Raw genomic sequence first — 26,916 nt, forward strand, 5'->3', positions numbered from 1 at the left:
TCTTTATTTAAAAGAAGTTGAGGACCTACAAGTATGTTTTATGTATTAGTTTCATTTGCAGCAGTTATCTAATTCATAATATAGATTCAATTGCCCTATATTTGGTATCTATTCAGTTTTATGAGCAATTCTTGCCTAGTGCACTTATTATTTTTTATTCAAAATTGTTCAAAACCCTTGAAAAATCCAAAAACAAATCAGCAATAGTATTTTAGGAGAGTTAGAACCAGCAGGGTTCTTACACTTTTGCAGCCTCTTTGACCCCCTTCCTCTTGGGCCACCATGCAATGCCCCCTCTCTAGTTTATTTTCATTAATCGGCAGACTTTTCATCCTTTCACATTTTGTGCTCTCATGTCTTCACACGTTCTTTTACCTCTTGACTGAAACCAAGAGGTTCTCATTCCCATTTTTTGGCTAAGACGTAAACTTAAAAATGATTCATCTTCTGACAAGAGCTTGATGCCTTTCTTGGACTGCCACTCAATTGGCTTTTAGTGTTGTTTCTTTCTTCTTCCAAAGCATTTAGCATTTCTTAATAAACTGGCTTTATTTCTTCCCAATGAATCAGCTTCTCATTTTCTATATTTCCCAATATTCATACAAAAATCTCCTTAGCTTTACTTTCGCACCGTCCTTCCCTCTTTCCATTGCATATGATTTAAACTGAAAAATAAAATAAAATACAACCTCTTGATTCCCTGTTAGTTATGTCTCTTCAACTCCAATCGCTCATTCAAACTTCTCCAGTTCCAAAGCAAGAGTAGGCTTGAAATCTTAACTCCGTTTTGGCTGTCAGCTATTCTCCCTCAAGTGCTATCATTGCTTCAAGGTGTTAGGTTTTATTGCAATTTGATTTTGATTAACATGAATTTGAGAATGAAATTTGATTTTTATTTCTGGCTCAAAGTAAAGGAGAGGTCTGAATGTTATGAATAAATTGCAAACCAAAATTTGTGCAGGATTATTCATACCCCTTCCTGGATGCTCCTGCATCAGAAATTTATTATTTTGAAGTGAAAAATTTCCTAAGAAATTGGTCCTACATAACAATCAACTTCCAGACCATACTTTCTTTAATTGACTTGGTCCATACTTCTATTTTTGTCAGTATTGGGTCTTCGTGTTTAATGAATGTATTGATCTATTTTTATGAAAATATGCATGGGCAATAAGTCTCAGATGTAATGATATGATTTCTTGAGAACCAGCAGTTGCAGTGATTTAAGATCTAAGATCTGTACTTTACGTTTGATAACTGTATTGTTCTATTTTTATAGGATCTTAAGCACTATACTTTATATGCAAAGAGCGAAATAATTTAATTGTGGAGTTATAATTCACCCAGATTTCATGTTTGTACTTGATACTTAATAGCATCGATCTATTGTTACAAGAATTTCAAGTCGAGTTGGTATCAGGTTTGTACATTATGTTTAATGGACGTATTGATTTAATTTTTTCAATTTTTAAATTGCACTGGTTTTGATATCTGTACTTTATGTTTCATAGATGTATAAAGTATTCATCTATATTTGGGAGAATTTTAAGTTGCACAGGTTTTGGGGTGTATACTTTATGTTTAATGGATGTTCCCAAACAGAATGAGCTTCTAAACCATTGTATACAAGCATTATTTACCGAACATCAGGTTGAAGCCCCTTGAATGATTCCCACTAGGTGCTTTTTTGATGTTTTGTATGCATTTTGATATCAATGTTATTGCTTCTCTCTCTTAATAGTGAATAATTTGACCTTATTGGACTGAAATTTCAGTTCGGACACTGGTGTGTTTTATATATCCGATTATTTATGTTAGCCCATTTTTATAACTCCAGGTGTTTTGCTACATTTATGTACATGTTTTAACTTTTAAGTTTAATCTCAGGTGTCAGTAATTGTGTCTGAGTTTAGGATGTCTGTATGTTTTTGCCAATTCATGTGATGAAGATTAATGGGGAAGCCTCCATGTTTACAGATGTGCATGTCATAGGCCTCTGGAATCATATTTGATAATCTTCAAGTTATCCTTGATTAGTTTGCATCCATCATTTTATCTTTACCCCACAGGCTGGCAGGACCAATGCTTTGATACCATTTGTAATGTCCCTTTTTGGGATGTTCCTGATTTTCACCTTAAAAACAATAATATTTAGTCAAAATGATAATAGCTTTGTCAAAGATTAATAATTTATCATAATATTCAGATCAATAAATCAGAGCATAATTCTCGAAATCAATCATACCGTGAATTCTTTGGAAATACTTACAAATCTGCTGAATTAGAGGTTTTCATCTCTAACTCAACAGTGCTAATATCGAGGGTTTTCATCCTCAACTTGCCAACAGCATGAAAGGGTTTCCATCCTTCCAACTCTTAGTCCACCTTGGAGGGTTTGCATCCTCCTTGACCAAGATTTGCGTTTTCCTCCAAACTCGATTAGAGCAATATGGGTTTCAGTCCTTATCCTCTCATGAAATTGGAAGGGATTTCTGCTTCCTATTTGCAAGACACTTCATCAAATTCAAAACTGATTGCTTGATGTATTTGCTAGATTATTGCTGATTTCTTTGTCCGATTGATATTTCTTGCTGGATTGACAAGTCAATGTCTGAATGATGCTTGAATGATTTTGTGGATGATTGATGCTTGAAATGATTTGCTGATTCGATTCCTTGCTTGTCAATGAACTGATTTGCCCTTGATATCCATTTCTCGAAGGAGTCACCACCCTTCACAAGAAATAAGTCACCACCCATCATTGCTATCTTTTGAGAATAACAATTTATTTCCATATTGATTGATTGATTTTTTTTTCGATTGGTGAAATATTAGTTGTTTAATATTTTAATAATCTAAAAATATACATAAGATATTCTCTAGTATATTTTCATGTCCGATACAATTGTTCAGCCCAAAATACCACTTCCCCTTTCCCCATAGCTATTGAAATACCCATTCTATTCATCATACCCCCCATTTTGCTAAAATTACAAAAAATATACATATAGTTAAAGGCCTTTTGCCAAATTTGTAGAGATTTACAATTTAGGAGATGGAGCTGTTGGTGTAAATAATTATTCACCTTGGATATTATTACTCTTTACTTAAGTTTACTTAGGAAATGCATTTCATAGTAGTTTGGGTATGAGACACTTGGGTGTTTGTGCCACATTGGGATAGTGTGTGTAGGAGAATTTCCACCTTTTATGGTGTTGATCTTATCTTCTTGTTACATTCCACCTCATGTGGAATATTATATTGTTTCTCCTACCTACCCACACCTATTTCCTACCTACCCTTGTTTCTTATTGAGCCACACGTCATGTTTGTGTGCTCACATATCCATATAGCCTTGCCTATATAAGAAGGCTCATCTACATTGTTTGTACGGGCAATCAATCTATATCTTGCAATGATCCAATTGATCATATTTTGCATCTTGATAGAATACAGTTTATTCCTATCATCTATTTTGTCTCTCTTATTTGTGTTTTATATTGCCTCTTGATCCTGGCAAATCTCACATGGTATCAGAGCCATTAGAGTGTCATTGGTTTGCCAATTGAGAGAAATTTGATGCTATTTGGGGTTTGCATTTTGGAGCTTTCTGTTGCAGGTTATTATTGAAGCTTGATGGGTCAAATCTGAGGTCACCATTGGATTGAGGAGGTCCAAGAAAGACAGTTTTGCCTTTTGTTTCATCCAAATCGGACTTCGGAGGCCAAATCTAGAGGCATTTGAAGTTTGAAGCTGTGGCGGAAATTTTCCAGAAATTATAATTTTGCAGGCAATTTTCAAATAGCGATATCTCACTCATTCGGACTCCTTTTTTCGAGCAATTTTTTTTGTTTTGGGGTAGAATTTCGCGATCTATACAATGGTGCAGGATTTTTCAGATTTTTCGGATTTTCGGATACAGGTTTTTCAGAAATCATGAAATCTCAATTTTTACAACTTTGGAGGCTTCATTTGGACTCATATGGACTCCTTTTCAGGTGCCGTTTTTTTTAAAGTGCATAATTTTTCATCTACTTTAATAATCTGCTATTAGTTTTCAGCAATTTTGGGTAGAAATTGTACTTTCATCATATGGTCTTATTTGGCCAATTTGGCATTTGTATTGCATAGATCTATCTTTCTGATCTTTTGCTTTGTAGTTCTCAGCCTATTGGGGCAGTTGTAAAACAAAATCAGAAGTCCACCTTGCCATTTTTTGCAAGTGGCCTATTGTACACGCACTACATATAAAGTTTCAAAATCATCATTTTTGGGGGGTACTTTGATTGAGTGAATTTGGGGGGTGTCTCTTGTGCTTTTGTGCTCGTGTTCCTTCCTTTTTGCTGCTATGGGTTCTTCTAAGTTTCTTCTATTAACTCCTCATAATTATGCTACTTGGAAAATTGATGCATGGAGTAAACTTATGGAAAAAGGACTAACTCATTATATTGATGGAACTATTGTTGCTCCCGCTGATCCTAAGGTTGATCCAGTTGGTCACTTGGATTGGCTCACTAAAAATATCATGGCAATTGGTACCTTAAGAAAATATGTATCAAAGGATCTCATTTTTCATATTGAGAAGTGTAATCTAATCAAGGATGCTTGGCAAAAGTTTCAAGACTTGTATGGTCAAGTTGATGAGATTAGGGGATAGTGATCTCACCATGTTAGATCCCAAGAACTTTGATACTATACAAGATTATGTCACTAAGGCAAATGAGTTGAGGGCACAACTCAAAGATTGTGGCATTGATAAGAAGGATACTCAATTGATCTTCAACTTGATGGGCAAGCTTCCACAAGAATATGCAGCATTTGTTTCTAGTTTCCAAACCCATAGGATGACAATGGGTTCAAGCTACACAATGCCTACATTTGATGTTTTCACTGAAATGTTGATGATGGAACAAACTAAGTTGATAAGCATGGGCATTCTTAAGGCTTCTAAGTCTCAAGCATTAGTGGCAAATCAAGGGAACAAAGGAAATCAAGGAAAGGACAACTCAAACAAGAAGAAATGGCAATCAAAGCCTAAGGACAAAGCATCATCCTCTCCACAACAAGGAGATTCATCCTCTTCCAAGAGGGATAACTCACCAAAGAGGGAGAGACCTACTTGTGCCTATCGTAAAAAGTTTGGTCATGAGGAGCATCCTTGCCATTCTAAGAAGATTGATGAGCTCACACATATCCTCAAAAAGCATAACATTGATTTGCCTAATGTCTACAAGAAGGATGATTCATCAACTTCCACTTCCTCACGTTCAAAAGGAAAAGGGCAAGCATTCATGGCTTCTACAAGTGGGAAGACTCACTCTTTTGGGACAAGAAAAGGAAAAGCTCTTTGTGCTAAAACAAGTCATGATTCAGAGAGATGGCTTCTAGATTCAGGGGCTTCTCATCATATGGCATCTTCGCAATCTATGTTCTCTACATTTGAGTCTTGCACCATGCCGCAGATTTTGATGGGCAATCATACATACATGGATGTGATTGGGAAAGAATCTATTGACATTGGGGATAACTCCTTCAATGATGTGTTGTGTGTACCCCACTTGACAAACAATCTCCTTTCCATCTATCAAATCACACATGGTGCAACTAAGAGAGTTGTGGAGTTCACACCTGAGTCAGTTTTCATTAGAGACTTGGAGACTAGAGCTATCATTGCGACTGGGGTGGTTGATCATGCATCTCGGTTATACTCCTTTTCAGAGCTATCATTGCGACTGGGGTGGATGATCACACTTCTTGTGATGGTTCAGATTTTGAGAACTTTGGGCACTTGAACATGGGGATTCTCACATGTGACCCCGTTCTTGACCCTTGTATTTCATCTCTTCATATTGATATCACATCACCTATTGCACCTGATGATGAAGATAGTGCGACATTTTTGCCTTCATGTGATTTAGTGCAGCAGGATATTCATTGTCTTTCAGCTTCAGATTCATGGGATGATTACTTGACAGACATTGCAAGTTTGTTTGTGGAATCCTACATTGCAGATTTGGGAGACATCATTGATGACATTCATCTTCTCTTTGATGAAGATGATCCTTCTTCGATTGTTGCGAAGGCACACTCTGACCCTCTTGTTCATTCTCTACATGATCATTCTTTTGAGGTTGACATGATTGTGGATACTTATGTACAGCAGTTGGAGGAGGTCTCTTTATCTTTTGAGGAGACATGTGAGTCTTTGGGACATGTTCTACATCCATCTCCACTAGATCTTGGAGTGCCTTTTTCAGCAGTGTGGCATAGTTTACCACCTTTGGAGGGGGTATCTTTCAGCATCGACATGGGGACACTTGAGTTGTTTTCAGAGATTCCATTCATCATGAGTTTTTTTCATACATCTTCCCTTCATGATTGGGGAGACTTCATGGATACACCTTTGGTTTTGTTTCTTCCTAAGGGGAGGAATGTTGTTCGACGTTCGTGGAGTAATTTCTTCATACATCGAGCTTCTATCATTGGTGCAGATTCCACATTGAGGGGGGGCTTCCTAGTCTCTCTTCTTCTTCTTCTTCTTCTTCTTCTTCTTCTTCTTCTTCTCTCATATGGGGGGGACTTTTTCCTCACATGGGGTTTTGTCCTTCACATACTTCTATGAGAGTTCTTTGTATCTTGTTTTCATCTCTCTTTTGGGGGAGGGTTTTTTCCCATTGGATTTTTCTCTCTTTCCCCGCTTTATGGGAGATTGCATTTGCATTTGTACATGGGTACCTAACATGGTCTCATAGCCGAGACCCATCTTGCATTGCTTAGTTGCATTGTAGACTTTAGTGCATTCCCCTAAGTTGCACTTAAGGGGGGGTGTTGGTGTAAATAATTATTCATCTTGGATATTATTACACTTTACTTTAGTTTACTTAGGAAATGCATTTCATAGTAGTTTGGGTATGAGACACTTGGGTGTTTGTGCCACATTGGGATAGTGTGTGTAGGAGAATTTCCACCTTTTATGGTGTTGATCTTATCTTGTTGTTACATTCCACCTCATGTGGAATATTATATTGTTTCTCCTACCTACCCACACCTATTTCCTACCTACCCTTGTTTCTTATTGAGCCACACGTCATGTTTGTGTGCTCACATATCCATATAGCCTTGCCTATATAAGCAGGCTCATCTACATTGTTTGTACAGGCAATCAATCTATATCTTGCAATGATCCAGTTGATCATATTTTGCATCTTGATAGAATACAGTTTATTCCTATCATCTATTTTGTCTCTCTTATTTGTGTTTTTCATTGCCTCTTGATCTTGGCAAAATCTCACAGGAGCTTTTTATTTGAAACCGTAATGAGTGCGAAGTCCAATTTAAGAGCTCATATAATCGAGTGAAAGCTCACTTATGTGCTATAAGTCAACGTGGGATTATAATGTGAAGGAAAAAATAAGAAAGGGTGGTTACTCCTTCAAAAAATGGATAAATTGCCACTATACTAAACTTTCTTCTTTTTCTTCCTTGCCTGCTCATCCCAGTAGTCTCCTCAAGTAAATTTGGCCTGCTTTCTCACTGGAGCTTGTCCCGACCGTGCCTGATCAGCTTGTTCCTTCTCCCAATCGCTGATGTACTCCTTCACAAATCTCCATCCAATCTGTGCCTCAACTCTTATGTCCTCTTTGTCAGTTCCAGCCCGCCATAGTAAGAACAGCCTTAGAGGAGGGGTAATCTCAGCCAAGTACAACCAGTCTCCCCCAAGTGCTTTGAAACTCTCCCCCGTAATGGCGACAACAAGCAATGCCTCTAATCCATAAAACCATTTGCCTTGACTGTTGCATACATTATCCGAGTATCTTCCTTGTTGCCAAGCTCCAAGCGTCATGCTAGGAGCAGAGAAGCAATATCCATAATCATGTGATATTGGTATTCTACAGCCATGTACTCTTCTCCCAGCATCATTTTGATGGTTTGGAAAAACATGGGGTCATTGATCGTGAATATTTTCCTCAGGCAGTGGTCCATAATCTTGCCCAAAAATGCCAACTGCTACTTTATTCACAGGCTAAAGTTGGCTTCCATCTTTCTTCTTCAAGCACCGGAACTCAAACCACCATTCATGCAATTGAATTGTGTTTCTTTGTGACTACCTCCATAAAATGTGTCTCACACGCTTCAGGGGCCTTGAGAGGCACATTGCATTCAATGTCATTCACTCACCTTACTTGGCGTCTACACTTCGTACTCCAACCTCCTCATACTGCATTCCCTAAAACTCATCCCACCACATTTCATTATTCCCTGCATTGAATGAGCATGCCCATTTCGATAAGGTGTCCACCACCTTATTGCCATCTTGCCTAACATGAGATACTTCGAAATCTAAAAATAAATTTAATTTTGATCTAATAATTTTAATCAATTTATTCAATTTCCAATTCTAAGCCTCGCCCTTCATGATTGCGTTTATAATTATTTGTGAGTCTCCTTCCAAGTGTAACTTTAATATCGACAATTTGCTCGCCAAATTGATGCCAATTGCCAAGCAAAGACGCCATGGCTTTCGCTCCATTATTTGTCTCGTCCATAAGCTTTCAAGCTCCTATCACCAAAACAGTCCCCATCCCATCCCTGGCAACACATCCTACTCTAGACGGTCCTAGATTTCCTTTTGAAGCCCCATCAAAGTTTATTTTAATCCACCCTCATCTGGCTTGATGCATTTTACAATTCTTTGCTGTGAAGATGGATTAACCCACAAAGGCCCATTAACAAGCCAAATTTTCAGAAGAGGCCATTGATTTTCAATGAGCTTATCTGCCAAACAAAAAGAATGTTTGTCATGATTTTGATTAGAAGTTGCAGCACTCACTACTTTTGATGTAGCATTCTCTATTCTAATAAGGATGTGTTGAATGGATTCTTCTTTCTCCAAGAAATTTCTCCTATTTCTTTCTTTCCAAACTACCCAAATCAAGGATGACGGAGAGACCTGCCAGATGCTAGAGTAAATAGATTTGTTATGTTCAATTCTCCACCCTGTTGTGAGGCATCCACACATCGCCCCATGCAAATGGGGACCCCCACTTTTTTTTCTTTCTAGGGTAGTAGTTTGAGTCTTTTGCTATTAACCTTTGCATTGTAGAGGTATAGTTGGTCAAGAAGCCAATAGTCAAATGAATAGCAATTTTGTGAGGTGTGAAATGAGGTAATTTGAGATGAGGAGTCAAATCAAGAGTTTGATACAGGAGCCCCTTTGGCCAAGCCTGGTCGACTATGCAAATGTTTTCTTGATCCTCCAAGTGACCTAATTACACTTCAATGAGGTGAGACCCGGGAGCAAAATTTGACTAAGTATGCTAAAAATTTCTTTGCTCCAGCCTAGGAGCGAATTTTGCTTCCATTGCTCCCCTTTAGAAGCGAAATGCCTCTCCAGGCCTTCTAAATCACCTAAAGCTGCCTCTAATAATCATGTGACACCTTAGTTTAAGTGAAGGATTCAATCCTTGATCAAGAATCTTGAATAAGGTTAAGTGTGGAGGTCATTTCCATTGCTCCTCAAGAGCGAAAACCACTTCCTTTGCCCTCATCTAGGAGTGAAATTGCTTTCTTGAGCAAATTTGAAGAAAACAAACGAGTTTTAATGCCTTTGACACCATTTTGATCATAGAAGAGACGAAGTTCATCATTATTTTGGCTAAGGAATGGAGGGAAGCTAACAAATTTGGGTCACTTCCATTGCTCCTTCACAGGAGTGAAATTTACTTCCATTGCTCTCCTTTGAGATCGGATTTCCTTTCATTGCTATTGGAGTGGAGCGAAATCACATTCAAGGTAGGCATTGAGGTTCTTTGGTGCATAGAGACTGAAACCTAAGGTATGATGTGATAAGACCAAGCTAGAGGATGAATTTAAAGATCATTTCCCTTGCTCCCAAATTGGAGCGAACTCCTCTTCCTTTGCCCTAAGTTGACAGCGAAATTCTTCCTAGGATCTCACATTGAGCATGGTTTGACGCAATTGAGTTGAGAAAGTGAGTGTAAGTGAACGAAAGTGAGTTAAGTGTCAACTTGGAGACTACTTCATTTCCTCCTCAGTGGAAGCGAATTTATTACTCCTCTCTAGGAGCGAAATTCTCTCCAAGACCTTCCTTAAGGCTAATTTGACACCTCTACACACTATGAAGGTAAAATCACAAAGTCTAAAGTTGATGCAAAGGCAAGGAATTGATAAAACCTAGCTAAGAAGTGAGTTTGAAGCCTACTTCCTTTGCTTTTTGATAGGAGCAAAAAACACTTCCATTGCCCCTTGCTAGGAGCGAAATTGCTTTCCTTTGCCTAAGTCTAGGAGCGAAATTGATCTCAAACCCTTTCTTAATGTTGATTTGATGCACTTGAAGTGAGGAAAGGCAAAATTTGGTTAAGTATGAGATTATTTCCTTTGCTCCATGATTGGAGCGAAATCTACTTCCTTTGCTCCTCAGTGGGAGCAAAAAACACTTCAATTGCCATGGTTTTGGAGCGAAATTACTACTAGAGCCTTCTTTGAAGTCAATTTGACATGTTTTCATGTAAGGGTGACTAAAAGACTAAAGGTTTGAGTCCATGAAATGAAGGAAAGTGAATGATATTGAGCTAAGTGTTCAACTTGCAAGTACTTCCTTTGCCCCTTGATTGGAATGAAAAACACTTCCATTGCTCCTCATTGGGAGCGAATTTCACTTCTATTGCTCCAATTTTAGAGCGAAATCACCTTCAAGACATTTGGTGGAAGAAATTTGATAAAGCTTGCATATGAAGAGATAAATTGATGAAAAGAGAGCAAGAATTTGGTTAAGTGTCACAAAATTTCCTTTGCTCCCCTTTAGTAGCGAATTCTTGTTCCTTTGCTCCTCATTGAGAGCGAAATGCTCTTCCTTTGCTCATGAATAGGAGCGAAGTTGATCCCAAGGTTCCTCTTAAAGTTATTTTGACCTATTTTCGCCCATGGATGATTGGAACCTAGAATTTGAATTGATGAATTGAAGAAAGTGCAAGAAATTTTGGCTATGGAATAATTTCCATTGCTCCACTCTAGGAGCGAAAAGTTCTTCCTATGCTACCCTTTAGGAGAGAATTTGCTCATTGACAATGGCTAGCAGCAAATATAATTCAAATTCAAAGGGGAGATGCTTAAAACTTGTTAAGTCGGCCTTCTTAAGGAAAATAATTCAATTTTATTTGCTCAAGATCAAGTCAGCCTCACCCTAAAAGAATACATCTCCTCATTAAAACACCTATATAAGGAGACTTGAAGCAATCATTTAGTCACCAACTCAAAGCAATCCTTTCTCCTGGAGCGAACTTGATCAGCAGATCAGCAGTCCCCATTAACTTTTCTAGCGAATCTGATCAGGAAGGCAACGAATCCAATCAATGTCAACAGCAAATCTGATTCAGGAAACATATCATCAACTAGTTTAATTTCATCAACAGTGAATTCAGTCAGCATCAACATCAAATCTGATCCACAAGCAGCAGCTCCAATCAATAGTGACAGCAAAATTCACAAAGGAAGAAGTGAATTCATCAAGGAGACAACAAATCTGCTAAAAAGGAGTGACCTCCCCTATAGAAACACATATTAGACCTACTACACATAAAAGGGGGGATCATGTCAAATTAAGAGATTATAAAGGTTATATATCATGTGTGTTTAATGCTCATTTGTTTGTTTTGCAGGAGGTGAAGAAAGAAATCAAAAGGACCAGGTTGGAGGAAGATTGGAACAAGTGTCCTAAGGGGGAGATTTCAACATCAATGTCAAGATACAAGGAAGATATCCTCAAGGGGACTTCATAGGCAAGCACAAGAAGATGACTACACAAGAAACATTCACTTATACCAGAACATTATCCAGCTATTCAAGGTTTGATGCATTGAAAGAGTCAACAACATGAAGGGAGTCACAAAGAAGGAATTCCAAAGGAGAGAAGCAGTTGTGACATCAAGAGTTCATTCCAAGGCAACATCAATACTTCAAAACTAAGAGGGAGTCAACATCTATACCTTGCACCTCCGTTGAGACTTTCAAGAGGATAGTTTCAAAAGAGTTAATCAAAGTTAAAAGATCATCATCATCACTGCTGAAGTTGGATAATGTTGAGTATCAAGAAATGTTATTCAATACTCATTCATGATGATGAATCCAATCCACTACTCCACCAAGCAAAGAAATTCCACATCAGCATGTCTAGATGCAATGTACCTGCCTCATCCATGATGACGCAAACTCCAATGTACCTACCCCCACTACCTATTGGTCAAATATTCCAAAGATGACATGTGTCAAAGTGTTGTAATTATTTCATTGGCAAGAATACAGTTTGTTGTAACAAACCCTAATTAGGGTTTCATTGTAAAATCTCAGCCATTGATCTCAAATCAATCCAGGCCATTCATTGTAATGAGCTCTCTATATAAAGCTCAAGCTCTTCATTTGTAGAGATTAATAGAATAGAGGGATAATAGAATAGTGAATAGAAGATAGCAATTAGAATAGAAGTTAGATTAGGAGAAGGATGAATTGTTGTTATGACTTGTAAATGAGATACTCTTTTCATTGAAGTTATGGTGAAATGTGTTATTTCAACAAGTCCCATGGTTTCTACTTCTCATTTGCTTTCATGTTGATTAGATTGAATGGAGGAATTTGTTGAATGCATTTGTGTGGAATCTTTTTAGTCCATACCACTAGCCTCTTGCTGATTGTAAGTGTGCCTTGCGTGGTCAACTGGAATGATATGAGCTTAACTTCAAATTGTTGTACATCCATTGTTTATGCATTAACTTGAATGGTAATCAATGTTTGATGATAATGATTTGAATATCTGTGAATTATCCCTTAGAAGATTGCACTGAGCTTGTGTCAAATTGTTCAATTTGATGGTGAGATCTTTCCCAGTAGGATTCCATCGAATCATTCACTCTTCTTTCGCATTCTTAGGATTAGAATAGACCCCTAAACCCTATGTCTTTTGCCCTTTTTTTATTCTCCAAGCGAGTAGTTAGGATCTAAGTTCCAGCGATTCAAGCATTCAACAATTCAACATAAGTCCCCTTTGTGATCCCAGCATAATCACATCAAACCATTGAGCTTATCCACATGTCATGACCCGACATTTATGAACCTTGGAGTTGTCTCAAGTGATCCTTAAGCGAATCTTCAGCCTTTGAGAGACTTTGTTCAAGAGAGGATAAGATAGTTTTGGGTATTTTATTATATGTTAGATTGTGTCTAAAAAACACATCAACACACCCCTAGAACATTTCCTTTAGCGATGCTGAAAAAGGGATCTGCCATCCCAGCTTTTGTAATATAAATTTCCAGCATCTAGTCGTGAACTCACAATGCAGGAATAAGTGATCTAAAGTCTCATCCAATGCTTTGCACAACATGCACCTGAATGGCCCATGAAAACCAATTTTATTTAATCTCTACCCGGTGAGAATTCATCCTTTCAACGCTAGCCATGCAAAAGATCCCACCTTAGGGAGGCAGTTTTTATTCCAGCACAGTTGAGATGGCTAATCTTCCTCCCCCATAGCCATCTCTAGAAGCTTGTAGCCAATTTTGACTAAATATTTCCCATGATTTGCCCTGCACCAGATGATTTCATCTTGCCCTGCTAATAACAGTACCTTTCTATTTTCCAAGATTTCCTTAAACTGCTCTATCTGCTCTATAAGTTCAGATTGAGTTCATTTAGATTCTTCCATCTCCAATTCTCTGTTCCATTCTCCATTGTCTTCTCCATGTAATTTATTACTTTTGTGCCCCAACTTGCTTCTGTGATCTGCTTCAAATCTCTATATTATTCTTCTTCCTTGAGGACACTGTAACCTTCCCAAGAGTCCTCCCAAATACTTGCTGATTCCCCATTCCCAATCAGCCAAGTTAATGCTTTATAATTACTCATCGACATGATATCAAAAAATTCCGTATTGCCAAACCTTTAGGTGGATTCTGTATTGTTAATATGTGTTCTCTGCTTTGGGAATCAAGGTATTTCCTTTTAAGAATTCTGACCCATTTTTTTTTTGGATTCCAGTACATGCTCCAAACAAGTTTGGCCTGAATGGTTTCATTCATAACACTCCATTTTCTTAGGCCTGCTCCTCCTGCTATTTTTGGTTTACATATCTTATCCCAGGCCAACAATGGGATCTTGTCTTGATTTTGGTTTCCATTCTAGAAAAACTTCCTCATCTTTTGTTCTATAATTTTAATAACCTTGATTGGAAATTGATTGATGGATTATTTATTATGTATTTCTTTCTTTCTTTTATACCTTTCATGGTCATAACTCTTTATTTCATGCCTTTTGACCATTCATTAAACTAAATTAAATTTTATATATATATATATATATATATATATATATATATATATATATATATATATATATATATATATATATATATATATATATATATATTATTTATTTAGTATTATTATTATTTATTATTAGATCCCATTTCAAAAAGGGACATTACACTAAATTTGAACACAAACTCATATGAGGAAAGTTTTGGGGGATGTGGATAGAAAGGATCTCCTATTTTTTAGGATGCTGTTGGGATGTACAAGCTACAGCCTTATCACATCTTAAAATAGGCTAGAAAGGGATTTTGGAATTTGTATTATACCATGAGGACAGCCATGGTTGATATATATGGGTCGCTGTCAATATAGCCCATGGTTTTGTTTGTCTCTAGCTTATATCAACAAGTTTTTTGTGAGTAGTCTGGGTATTCATCTTCCTGATTTTGGAGCATTCAAGGTTGGAGGCAAATGTTGGATTCTTCAAGTGTGTAATTGTTTTGTTGCTGATAATACATTGAGACTCTTCTTGTTGGGTTTCTCTTTTAGGTTTTTCCAAGATATTTTTCTAGTTTTCTATCTTCTAAATTTATTTTTAAGTGCTACTGCACTTCTAAAATAGTTCAGATCTGGTTAACTAGCATAATCTTCCACTGCATGCCTCATTCTACCATTGCCCTAGAGCTATTATCCTTCACCATCCAAAAGCCTGCATTAGACAAGTCTGTGTCATGCTGTATATATAACTCATTTATATGCCCTCATCCTTCAATTTGACCACATTCACCTCTGAATGTTTGCAGTCTTGCTAGGGATGGTTCATCTCACAACTATTGTTCGTGTACTCATAGCAGCACATTTAATAATTTTCCTTTTTCACTTCTCTGCGATTCAGGCAATGAATTAGAATATTTATTGTCTTTACCAAAATAAAGTCTCCATTTAGTAATGACAATATAACATCAATTTCTTTCTTGGAAAGCTCTAGATAATTGTGAAGGGCACAAAAAATAAGGGTTTCTGAATCCTTATTTAGCTACATTACTGGCTAGAGGAAAATTAATATCAAAGAATGTTATCTTCATTATTTTGAACCTGTTTAGTTTATTGTTAAGGGATTAGACAAAGATAATTAATATAAGAGGATCTTATTGCCTCTTTAGGTACCACCTTATTTATAAATTATAAGATACACCGGCCAGTTCTAGGACACCCACATAATGGGAGCAAAATTTTATGAGCTTTGGTTGAAGAAATTTAGAATTTGTCACTTTTATTTATATTAAAACTTAAGTTAATATTTATTAAAATCATTTTTTGGTCTATGACCTGTATTGAACTATGATTTTGTTCTCTATATAAAGGTGATCAGTAATATGTTCTCTGAATTCAGTAATATGCATGTTTTTGAAGAATATTTTTAAAAATTATGTATTTTTATTATTCAGAAAATTTGTCAAGTTTTTTCCCAATTGTAAGTTTTTAAAAATTTGGGTCAATCAAATTATCACCAAGTACAACTTTTTCAACTGTGAATCTTCTTGTTGATCAAGACCTTCATGCAACAGTATCTAGTCTAAAGCAGAAGATTGGGTGCAATTGATTGAAAGGAAAGAAACCTTGTTAGACTTTGTCTCTCGAATTCAATTCTCCTAAAAATTTTAGGAGACAAGACCAGCAAGAATCAAATCTCTCAACTAAGGAGCCCTATACCAAGCTAAGTCCCTTGTAAACAACCTTTTACTATAGAAAAATCTCTATTGTTTGAGAATGAATGATGGTAATTCTATCATTGAACACCTAAATGTATTCAACAATCTAATGAGCTAGTTACCATCAGTATAAGTGAAGATGGATGAGGAAGAAGAATGCATTACTCTCTTATGTCGTTTTCTTGATTTGTGGGACAACATTGTGATGATGATCAATGCACCATCTCAAAGTTGAAGTTTGATCAGATGGTGGGTGCTTTACTCTCAAAGGAGATGAGGTAGGAAACTATTGAGTTCATCAAGGATGCACAACCATCAAAGGTCGTTCAAAGGAAAAGGGCATAGGAAAGAAGGACAAGTGATCAAAATCAAAGGGGACATCCAGTCCCTAAGCAGATCCAAGCTGAAATATTGGATTCATAGTTCAAAGTGAACTTCAAACCATTGCCAATAACTCACAAGACTTGAGAGCGCTCGCAGATCAAATATAATCCATGAGCAACTCATAGAATAACTTCCCTATGTCTTATTAGTGAGATTTTGGAAAAAATTCACCCAAACAATAGACAACAACTTGTAAATTCAAGTCAAAAATTGGCTAGAGTTGAAATAAGACAATCCACTCAAATAAAAAAGGTCATTTTCATCATTTTTTGAATCATTTTTTTTAGCACTTGACATATTTTTTAACAAGCACTCAAGTATACAGCATGAAGGTTCATATGATCTTGAAGGCCTTGATTTGAGCTTGGCAAAGGAGATTTTGCCACTCAACCCCACCCTATATTGTAACAGGGTACATGCCAAGGGTGTTGCCTTTTGACACCCCCAAACCCTATTCTGGTTTTAAAAGGCAAAAAATGAAAATTGTCTCAGGCCCATGTTTCCACTAATAAAATTTGTAAAATATTAATAAGAACATGTAATTTAGAATCATATGACACTATTAATAGAATATTAAAATAATGTTATTTTAGCATTAATGCTCAGTAGTGTATATTCTATTATAGTTAGATCGTCTTTGATCTTCTCAGCAGTTTCTTATTAGAAACTTGCTATTCTTGTAAATATCCTTGCATTATTTATGAGCGTCTTGCTCATTCTATTAATACATCAATTCTTTGAAATCCATATGCTTCTGCATTTGTTTTATGGTATCAGAGCTATAGGAGAAATTTTTTCGAAAATTTTTTAATTCTAATTTCCAATTAGTGGAAATTTTCGAAATTATTTCTGGTTTATTAAAAAATCCCTCTCGGGTTTTTCAGTTGCCTAGCTCCTGTGAACTACCTCGGGTTTGTACAGTCACGTTTTGTTTTTCGCGACCTGTTTTCGGTGGTGTTCGGGTTGGTGCGCGACCTGCAGAGCCGTCGCGACCTGTGTTCGGCGGTGTGCGTGTTGGCGCGCAACCTGCAGAGTCATCGTGACTGGTGCTCCGCCTGTTTGCGACCTCCGTGTGTCTGCAACCTCTGGCATCGTGCGTCTGCAACCTCCGGCGTCGCGACCTGCAAACTTCGGCGTCGCCACCTCCAGCGTCGCGACCTGCAACCCTAGGCGTCGCAACCTGCATCTTCGGCGACGCGACGCAACCTGCAAACGCATCGCAACCTGCACCTTCGGCGACGCCATTTTTTTCTAAGAAAATCATGGCTTCCATGACCCTCTAAAATTTTCGATAAGGTGTTTACCTTCCAGTTTCCATCGAAAATAAATTATTCTTGTAGATTCTTGGTGGGTTTTTCGAACCCCAATCTGGGTAGTTGTCTGTTTTTTCTGGGTGCCTCGATTTTTGTGCCTCGATTTTCGAGCCCGCAGATCCAGATTCTGACAGTAGATTCCTTCTGGGTTTTTCGCACGAATTTGTGGGTTGTCTTTGGATTTTTCTGGGTCAGCCGGGAATTTTTTTTGAGAAACGTGCAAATGGCTTCTCTAACCAACCTGATGTTAGAAGGCAGTCAACGCTTTAATGGCAACAATTACAACATCTGGAAACAGCGTATGTTGACCATTTTTGAATATAGGCATCTTGACCATCTTGTTTTGGGAAAAGAGCTCAGTCCTGGTACACCTGGTGCAGATCAAGATAAGTTTGACGAACGCAATCGGGAGGCAGTTATGCTTCTCAAACTCTCAGTGACTGATGATCAGTTACCGCAGATTCCTTCTGGTAAGACAGCTTCTGACATCTGGAAGCATCTGAAGGAATTGCATGAGACATCCGACAAGAGCCGAGCATTCTTTCTAAAGAATCAGCTGTTCTCCATTATGATGGACGAACATATGTCCTTACAGGAACACCTAATGAGGATTAAGGACATTCGAGATCAGCTCAAAGCTATTGGTCGGACTATGGAGGAAGAAGACATGGTAGTAATCACTCTGAAAAGTCTTCTGAAATCGTATGAACACTTCATTGAGACCCTCAATATTACTTCCACTAATGTTGATCTGAAGTTTTCAGAATTGTGCACCAAACTTCTACAGCAGGATCGCTGGAAACAACAGTTTGGTAGTGGTACTACATCAGCCTCCTCGGAAAATGCCTTCACAGCCCAATCCTTTCACAAAGATAAAGGCAAATTTCAGTCCTCTCAGTCTTCTCAGCAGAAAGGCTCTTCTCAGACACAGGATGGAGCTAAGAAGAAGAATGTGCAGTGCAATTACTGTCACAAGTACAGCCATATGAAGAAAGATTGCCGTCAGAGGCTCGCTTCTGAACAAAAGAAGCAAGGAGGGTCACACCAGAAGGCGCATGTTGCTGAACATTCCGAGCAGAAAGAGTCTGCCTTTTATGCCTTTATGGCTAAGAGGTCTTTAGATCATGCCAGGTCTTCTGCTTGGTACATCGACTCTGGTGCATCACGTCACTTTTCTCATCGGCGTGACTGGTTTACAGACTTCTCACCTTTTCAGTGATTCCGTTGTATTTGGCGGAGGTGAGGAGTATACAGTTGTTGGCAGAGGCACTGTTCAGATACAGTCTAGTAGTAGGACTCTCCTTTTTCTGAATGTGTACTATGTTCCTGGAATGGAACTTAATCTGCTCTTTGTTAGCCAGATTATGAGGAATTCTCCTCAGCTAGATGTGGTGTTCAGTGCTCACAAGTGTTCCATTATTGATCGGGAGACTCGTCTTATTGTTGCTGTTGGTCTAGAGGATCATGGCCTATATAGGCTTCTTGACACTGGTGATTCTCCTGAAGTGGCTCTGGCAGCTCATGTTTCTCCTCTCAGCACTTTGTGGCACCAGAGATATGGACATCTCAACATTCAGTATCTCTCTTAGCTATCTCGGGAGGGACTTGTTTCAAGGTTACCTGATATTCAGACTCAGCATCTTGCAGTATGTGGCGCCTGTCAAGCTGGCAAACAGCATCGGACTTCATTCACACATGGAAAGTCTTGGCACGCATCTAAGGTACTTCAATTACTTCATGCTGATATTTGTGGTCCTATGAATACATCTCCTGTTACTGGTTGCAAATACTTTTTGCTTATTGTAGATGATTTTAGTAGAAAGATGTGGGTGTACTTTCTTAAACATAAATCAGATGTATTTAGTATCTTTTAGAAGTTTAAGTCCTTTGTTGAAAAAGAGTCTGGACATAGTGTCATTACTCTTAGGACAGATAACGGGGGGGAATTTTGTTTTGCTGCATTCTCCAACTTCTGTGATACCCATGGCATCAAACGCCAATTGACTACTCTCTACACTCCTCAGCAAAACAGTGTTGTCGAGCGTCGCAATCGTACGGTTGTTGAGATGGCTCGCTCTATGTTACAACACAGGAGTGTTCCGAATAAGTATTGGGCTGAAGCAGTGTTTACTGCTGTCTACCTACTTAACCGTTCTCCTACTCAGGCTGTTAAGGGGAAGACTCCAGAAGAGGTTTGGTCTGGTCGGAAGCCTAAGATCAGCCACCTGAAGGTTTTTGGCTCTGTTGCCTATGTTTGGATTCCAGATGCTAAGCGCTCCAAATTGGATTCCAAAAGTCAGAAACTCATGATGACAGGATACAGTGATCACCATAAGGCCTACAGACTGATAGATATAGACACTGAACGTCTTATCTTCAGTCGTGATGTTGTATTTGATGAAGACAGAGGATTCTTTCAGTCCCCTTCTTCTGAGCAGAGTTCTGAGGATCAGCCTCACAGTGTTCTTATTCCATTAGGTTCGCCTGATGGGAGGGATGATGCAGAATCTATTTTCGATGATGCACTACCTGAGTTCCCTCCGGAGAATAATCCTCCTCCTGCTACTCCTGTTCCTGTTCCTGATCCTGAGCCTCTTCCAGCTCCTCCAGATGTTCGCACTTCTACTCTCCGGCCTAAATGGTGGGCCAAGACCATTGGTGATCTCAGGGATACTGAGCTCATTGAGGGTAGAACCTCCCGTAATAAGAGCAAACAGCAGCATATAGTCAATTTTGCTCTCATGGCTAACATACACAGTGTTTTTGAGCCTTAGACATACTCAGAGGCTAAAGGTATACCTGAGTGGGAACAGGCTATGGAAGCTGAGTTCCAGAGTCTTCAGAAGAATCACACTTGGGCCCTTTCTGATCTTCCTTCAGGGAAGAAGCCCATTAGCTGCAAATGGGTGTACAAAGTAAAATACAAAGCTGATGGAACCCTAGACAAGTATAAGGCTCGTCTTGTTGCTCGTGGGTTCTCACAGAAAGAAGGCATTGACTACGAGGAGACTTTTGCTCCTACAGCCAAAATGAGTACCATACGGCTCATTCTTGCCTTGGCAGCCCAGTTCAGTTGGAAAGTCCATCAGATGGACGTCAAGAGTGTTTTTTTGAATGGTGACTTACAGGAAGAAGTCTACATGACGCAACCCCCAGAATTCAAGGTTGCTGGTCAAGAATAGAAGGTCTGTAGACTAGTCAAAGCACTCTATGGTCTAAAACAAGCTCCTCAGGCTTGGTACATGAAAATTGATAAGTACCTGACAGATCATGATTTTCAGCGGAGTCCATCTGATGCAAACCTGTATATCAAGCATTCTAGTAATGATATTATGTTTGTGGTTGTCTATGTGGATGACTTAATCATTACTGGCAGTTTAGCACATTTGATCACTGGAATCAAACAGGATTTGTGCCGCACCTTTGATATGACAGATTTGGGACTTCTACATTACTGCTTAGGAGTTGAAGTCTGGCAGACTGAGAACAGTATCTTTCTCTCTCAGTCCAAGTATGCCAGAAGTCTTGTGGACAGGTTCAGAATGCAGGATTGCAAACCTGTCTCTACTCCTATGGAACCCGGGCTCAAACTTTCAACTCAGTCATCTTCACCAGTTGTGGATGAATCTCTGTTCAGGCAACTAGTGGGCAGCCTCATCTATCTTACTGCCACTAGACCTGACATCAGTTTTGCAGTGAGCTACATTTCACGCTTCATGACAGCTCCCAAGGCTGATCATTGGATAGCAACGAAGCGTGTGCTGCGTTATGTGAGTGGCACTCCTGATTATGGACTTCTGTACACTCGGAGTTCTGATCCTCTACTCAGTGGTTACACAGATTTTGACTGGGCAGGTTCAGTTGATGACCGTTAGTCTACAGCAAGGTATGTGTTTAGTTTGGGATCTGGTGCTGTCACATGGACTAGTAAGAAGCAGCAAGCAGTGGCTCTCTCCTCGACAGAAGCAGAGTATCGGGGAGCAGTTAAGGCATCTTGTGAGGCGGTTTGGCTTCGACGAATGCTTGCGGATATGCATGTCTCCCAAGCAGGTCCTACTCCCTTATTCTGTGATAATCAGGGAGTGCTCAAACTCGACAAGAATCCAGTCTTCCATGAAAGAACCAAGCATGTGGAAACACATTGTCACTATATTCGACAGCTGGTTGAAGACGGATCCATCCAGTTGCTGTATGTTCCTACCTCGGAGCAGCCAGCAGACATCTTCACCAAGCCCCTTGGTCCTGATAAATTTGTAAAATTCAGGGGGTCTATAGGTGTAGTTAATAGATTGAGCATTAAGGGAGGGTAATAGAATATTAAAATAATGTTATTTTAGTATTAATGCTCAATAGTGTATATTCTATTATAGTTAGATCGTCTTCGATCTTCTTAGCAATTTCTTATTAGAAACTGGCTATTCTTGTAAATATCCTTGCATTATTTATGAGCGTCTTGCTCATTCTGTTAATACATCAATTCTTTGAAATCCATATGCTTTCTCAGCAGTTTCTTATTAGAAACTTGCTATTCTTGTAAATATCCTTGCATTATTTATGAGCGTCTTGCTCATTCTGTTAATACATCAATTCTTTGAAATCCATATGCTTCTGCATTTGTTTTAACTATGATGTGAATTAAACTCATTTTTTTAAACTATAAATGAAGGTAAAACTACTTATGACCTTTGCAAATTTAAATTTATGCATGTTTTTTAAGATTATTTTACAATTTTTTGTGTTTTCAAATGTTGAGAAACATTGTCAAGTCCAACTGCTTGAAGTATGGTTGGGACTCTAACAAGAAGGAACACATTAAGAAGGACTATAGGGAGAAGAAGGCCAATGAGTTTGACGAAGATTCTAACTCAAGGGCCTCCAAGAAGACACTGATGATGTGTTTGTTTCAACGCTTGCCATACATGCACTTGAGGATACATGGTTAATCAACTCTAAAGCTTCCCACATAACTCCCCATAGGGATCGGTTTTCAAATTATAGGGGCTTTAATGGCAGATGGTTTTCTCAAGATCATTGATTGTGGAAGAGACATGCTAATGCTTGGAGATGGAAGACCCAAATCCCTTTTGATGAGTAAAGCTGGATAGTTCAGTTAGGAATAGGCACTAAAACTCATCATTTTGAATATACAAAGCTCACTGCATGTATTTCAATGAGGCTCCCTGGCCTACCTTTATAATTCTGGCAAGTTTAGTCCTCAAACTCATAGCAGATACACTAGACTCGTTTTAGGTGATTCCTCACCTTAACACAATTCAAGCCATGGAAGACTATGTGGATCATGACATTACGGTATCATTACAGGCATAGATCAAGCTATAATTTTACACCTTCAAACAGTGGGTGAATCAGGAGGACAATCCCTTCAAATGCAGACTTCTCTTTGATTATCGTCATTTGGGGCATCTATGTCAAAATTCCTAAGCCGGAGCAAAGAGCTATTAAGAGGAATACGATCAAGACAAAGAAGGCAATTTGGGATTAAACCGGATACTGAACAACATGAGGAAAATATCAATAGATACACAAAACAGGCCAAACCAAGTAGCAAGCAGCACCCAAAAAATTAAGGGGTGAAAATATATTACAAGTATAGAATAGTAGGTGAATCTTCATAGAATGATTGGTGAATCTTTGTTATTCAAAAACATTTATTATACGCTAATTCTCGGCATAGGGTTTAAGATTAATACATGTATCTTTTGGCAATGATTATTATTATATATAATTTTTACGTGAAAACTTTTTAGTCTATCTACTTTCAGAGAATTTTGTGAAAAATTAGCCAACAGGACACAAATAGCCCACAATAATATCCTGTTTTCAGGACTAGGGTGATTCCTTCTGCAATGTGGAGTTGTTTCATGGGTCATAGGGATTGCTTGCAGTGAGAGTTTGCCAGCTGATGTGGCAGCTCAGTGAGTTTTCAAGCAGCCATCAGAATAGCCTAAACAAGTTAAGATACATGCTGTGTGCATTTCAGACCTAAGTCTCATCGGCTCAAAATCTTCCATAAGCTTGGTTCACTTGATCTTCATTGTATCTAGCCAATATTAATTACCATGATTATTATATCAATCATATTAAACTTAAAGAGTCAATAAAAGTGTTTTTCCATAAAAACGGTAATGACTTATAAATGCATACCAGATCAAAGAGAGCTTCCTCTCTATCTCTTATTGATAATCCAGAATTCAAGGCGTTTTGAAACAACTGAGCGCATTTTTCTAAGAGAGGAATTCTTTCTGGACCATCAGGCTTTCGTTCTGCCTGCTGCTTTATTCTGCTTGCTTCTGCAACATTGCAATATAACTTTTCACGAAATTGTATAAATAATGACTATATATTATTTGAATTTGTAACTGAATAGACAACGTAGGCTACCTGTAAGGATGGATTCTTCATCGGTTTTGCCCTTTCTATTCCGTCCACGACCCATCACTGCTTTTAGTTTGCTCCGTTTTTTCAGTTGTGATTAAAAAGAATCTATGCCCAAATCAAACGGAAAGACTAATTGAAAGTCGGTTTAGTTGTCTGATTGACAAATGGACTGGATGTCAAACAGTTGAAAGTTCTCTATGCCAATCTACTGATTTGGGAGGAAAAATTATCAACAGTTACTTGGTTCAGAAATTTTTGATTGCAATCATATTTATAGACACTTATTCGGTTCAGAAGTTTTTAATAGCAATCATATTTAAAAGTAAAGCAAAAGTCTCTTTAGTTGTTTGATCCACAAATGGATTGCATGTCAAGCTATTTGAATGAAAAAAAGATTTTAATAATGTCTACAAGATCAAAGTAGTCTATAATACATATCTCAAGCATGATGTATCAATGTCTTAAACGATTTGCAACTTTTTTTTTAGATCTGTCTTTTAACAGTAAGTTTTGATCAATAGGTTTGTCGTTTTGTCTTCTTTTGTTTCCTCGAAGTGCTTAAATTGTTTGTTTTTTAAATGTCCTCATAATTGGTCCAAATGTCCAAAGAATACCACGTACCTCAAGAACGGAGTATCAAAGTCTTAAATGGTTTGCAACCTCCTCTATAGATTTGTCCTTTTACAATAAATTTTGATCAATAGGTTTGTCGTTTTGTCCACCTTTGTTTCCTCAAACGAAGTGCTTAAATTGTTTGTTTTTAAAATGTCTTCATAATTGGTCGAAATGTCCACTATATGTTAGGCACTCCATGATAAAATGTCACTCTATCTCTACCACTCTTGTGTTGCAAAATAGGCGTATTCTATTTTCCCGTTCTTCTTTAGATTTCATCCATCTACATGTTTCACACCTTAGGTGATGAAAGCTAGTTCTCAATTGAGTTATTAGCATTTTTGTTTTTCATTTAAAATTTGCTGTTATCATTTTTTTCCTCTTGGGATTGACAAATGTATTGTATGTTAGAGAGAGAGAGAGAGTTGAAGTCTTTAAGTAGTTTGCTTTATGGATTAGAAGTATTTTATGTTAATTTATGGATTTAGGATGAAAGAATATAAATAAAGGAAGTTTTTTTAATATTTCCAAGATCATAGTCCATCAGTATAAGTGAATTATAAATGTTTATGGGCCAATTTACAACAATCCAAAGCTAGAATTATGGAGGGGCTTGGATAAGGTGAAAGTTTGACATTGCATGTTTTACTTCACTGTTCAGCATCAACAACCTGCAACTTGATGCTCCCCCTGTGGAATAACTCCACTTCTTCATCAATCCTGCTATAAAATTTTGCAAGTAGCTCTGGGACTGATGTAATCTACATCATGCTCAATTCACCTCATGAAGGGGTAAAACCCCTAGCTGACTTCTAAGATACTCAAAAGTAGTCTTAGGCAGAGGTTTAGTAAAGATATATGCAAGTTGCTCCTTGGTAGAAACATGCTCTAAGATCACATCTTTACTTTGCACTTTTTCCCTCAAGAAATGATACTTCAATTCAATATGCTTGGTTCGTACGTGCAAAACAGGGCTCTTGGAAAATATTTATGGCACTAGTATTGTCACATAAGATCTTTACAGGTTCTATAAACTTCATCTTGAAACCTTCCAAAACATGCCTCATCCAAATAGCCTAGGTACAATTCATATAAGTTGAAACATACTCAGCTTCAACAGTAGACTATGATATACAACTCTGCTTCTTGCTACTGCATGAAACAAGTCTTCCTCCAAGAAAGAATGCTCCACCGGTTGTGCTTTTCCTATCATCAACATTATCTGCCCAGTTTGCATTTGTATACACCTTCAAGTCAAAGTTACCTTCATATGGATACCATAATCCATAGTCAATAGTGCTTTTTAAATATCTGAATATCTTCTTGGTTGCTATCAAATGTGTTTCCTTAGGATTCTTCTGAAATATAGCAACTAGACCAACTGCATGAGCTATATCCAGTCTGCTATGAACAACATAGTGCAATTTTCCAATCATTGACCTGTACTCCTTTTCATCAATAGATGTGGCTTCATCTTCCTTGGACAACTTACAACCTATAACCATTGGTGTCCCAACTGGTTTACAGTAATTCATACCAAACGTCTTTAATACCTCTTACACATACTTAGACTGTGTGATGAAAATACCACTCTTCATTTGTTGTATTTGCAAGCCTGTGAAATTTTTTATCTCTCCAACTAGAGACATTTCAAACTCACTTTTCATTTCATTTGCAAAGTCATTGCTCATGTCATCATTGCCTCCAAATATGATAACATCTACACACACTTCACTAACCAGTATCTTATCTCCTTCAGATTTGAGATATATGTTGCTATCTTCACTGGTTCTCTGAAAACCTATCTTCATTAGGTGTGAATGAAGCCTTTCATACCATGCTTTTGGTGCTTTCTTTAATCCACATAATGCCTTGTGCAACTTACATACCATGTCTTTCTCATCAGTCAAAGCATAACCATCTGGCTGCTCAATGTATACTTTTTCTTCCAGTATTCCATTCAAAAATGCTAACTTCACATCCATCTGATGTACTTTAAATCCCTTATGTGTTGCAAATGCAAGTAAAGTTCTAACACCTTCCAGTCTAGCCACTGGTGCAAAAGTCTTACCATAATCTTCTCCTTCTTCTTGTGCATAACCTTTGCAAACCAATCTAGCTTTGTTTCGAACTACTACACCATCTTCATTCAGCTTGTTCCTGAATACCCACTT

The 26,916-nt window shown here is 37.9% G+C and overlaps 1 protein-coding gene across 2 annotated transcripts in view; it reads right to left on the reverse strand.

The window, feature by feature from the left end:
- LOC131065578 (uncharacterized) overlaps positions 1-24,444 on the reverse strand; it is a 130,195-nt gene extending 105,751 nt beyond the window's left edge. The window contains exons 1-2 of one of the 2 annotated variants that reach the window (XM_058000141.2): positions 24,131-24,444; positions 23,894-24,039 (exon numbers count right to left, since the gene is read on the reverse strand). In XM_058000141.2, coding sequence (XP_057856124.2) covers positions 23,894-24,039; positions 24,131-24,185 — 201 coding nt within the window. In that variant the 5' untranslated portion in view covers positions 24,186-24,444. The remainder of the gene's footprint in view (positions 1-23,893; positions 24,040-24,130) is intronic. The other variant, XM_058000140.2, reaches the window with a different exon arrangement.
- Between the last annotated feature and the right edge of the window lie 2,472 nt (positions 24,445-26,916).

Source organism: Cryptomeria japonica, chromosome 4, assembly GCF_030272615.1.
Source record: "Cryptomeria japonica chromosome 4, Sugi_1.0, whole genome shotgun sequence".
NCBI classification, from domain to species: Eukaryota; Viridiplantae; Streptophyta; class Pinopsida; order Cupressales; family Cupressaceae; genus Cryptomeria; species Cryptomeria japonica.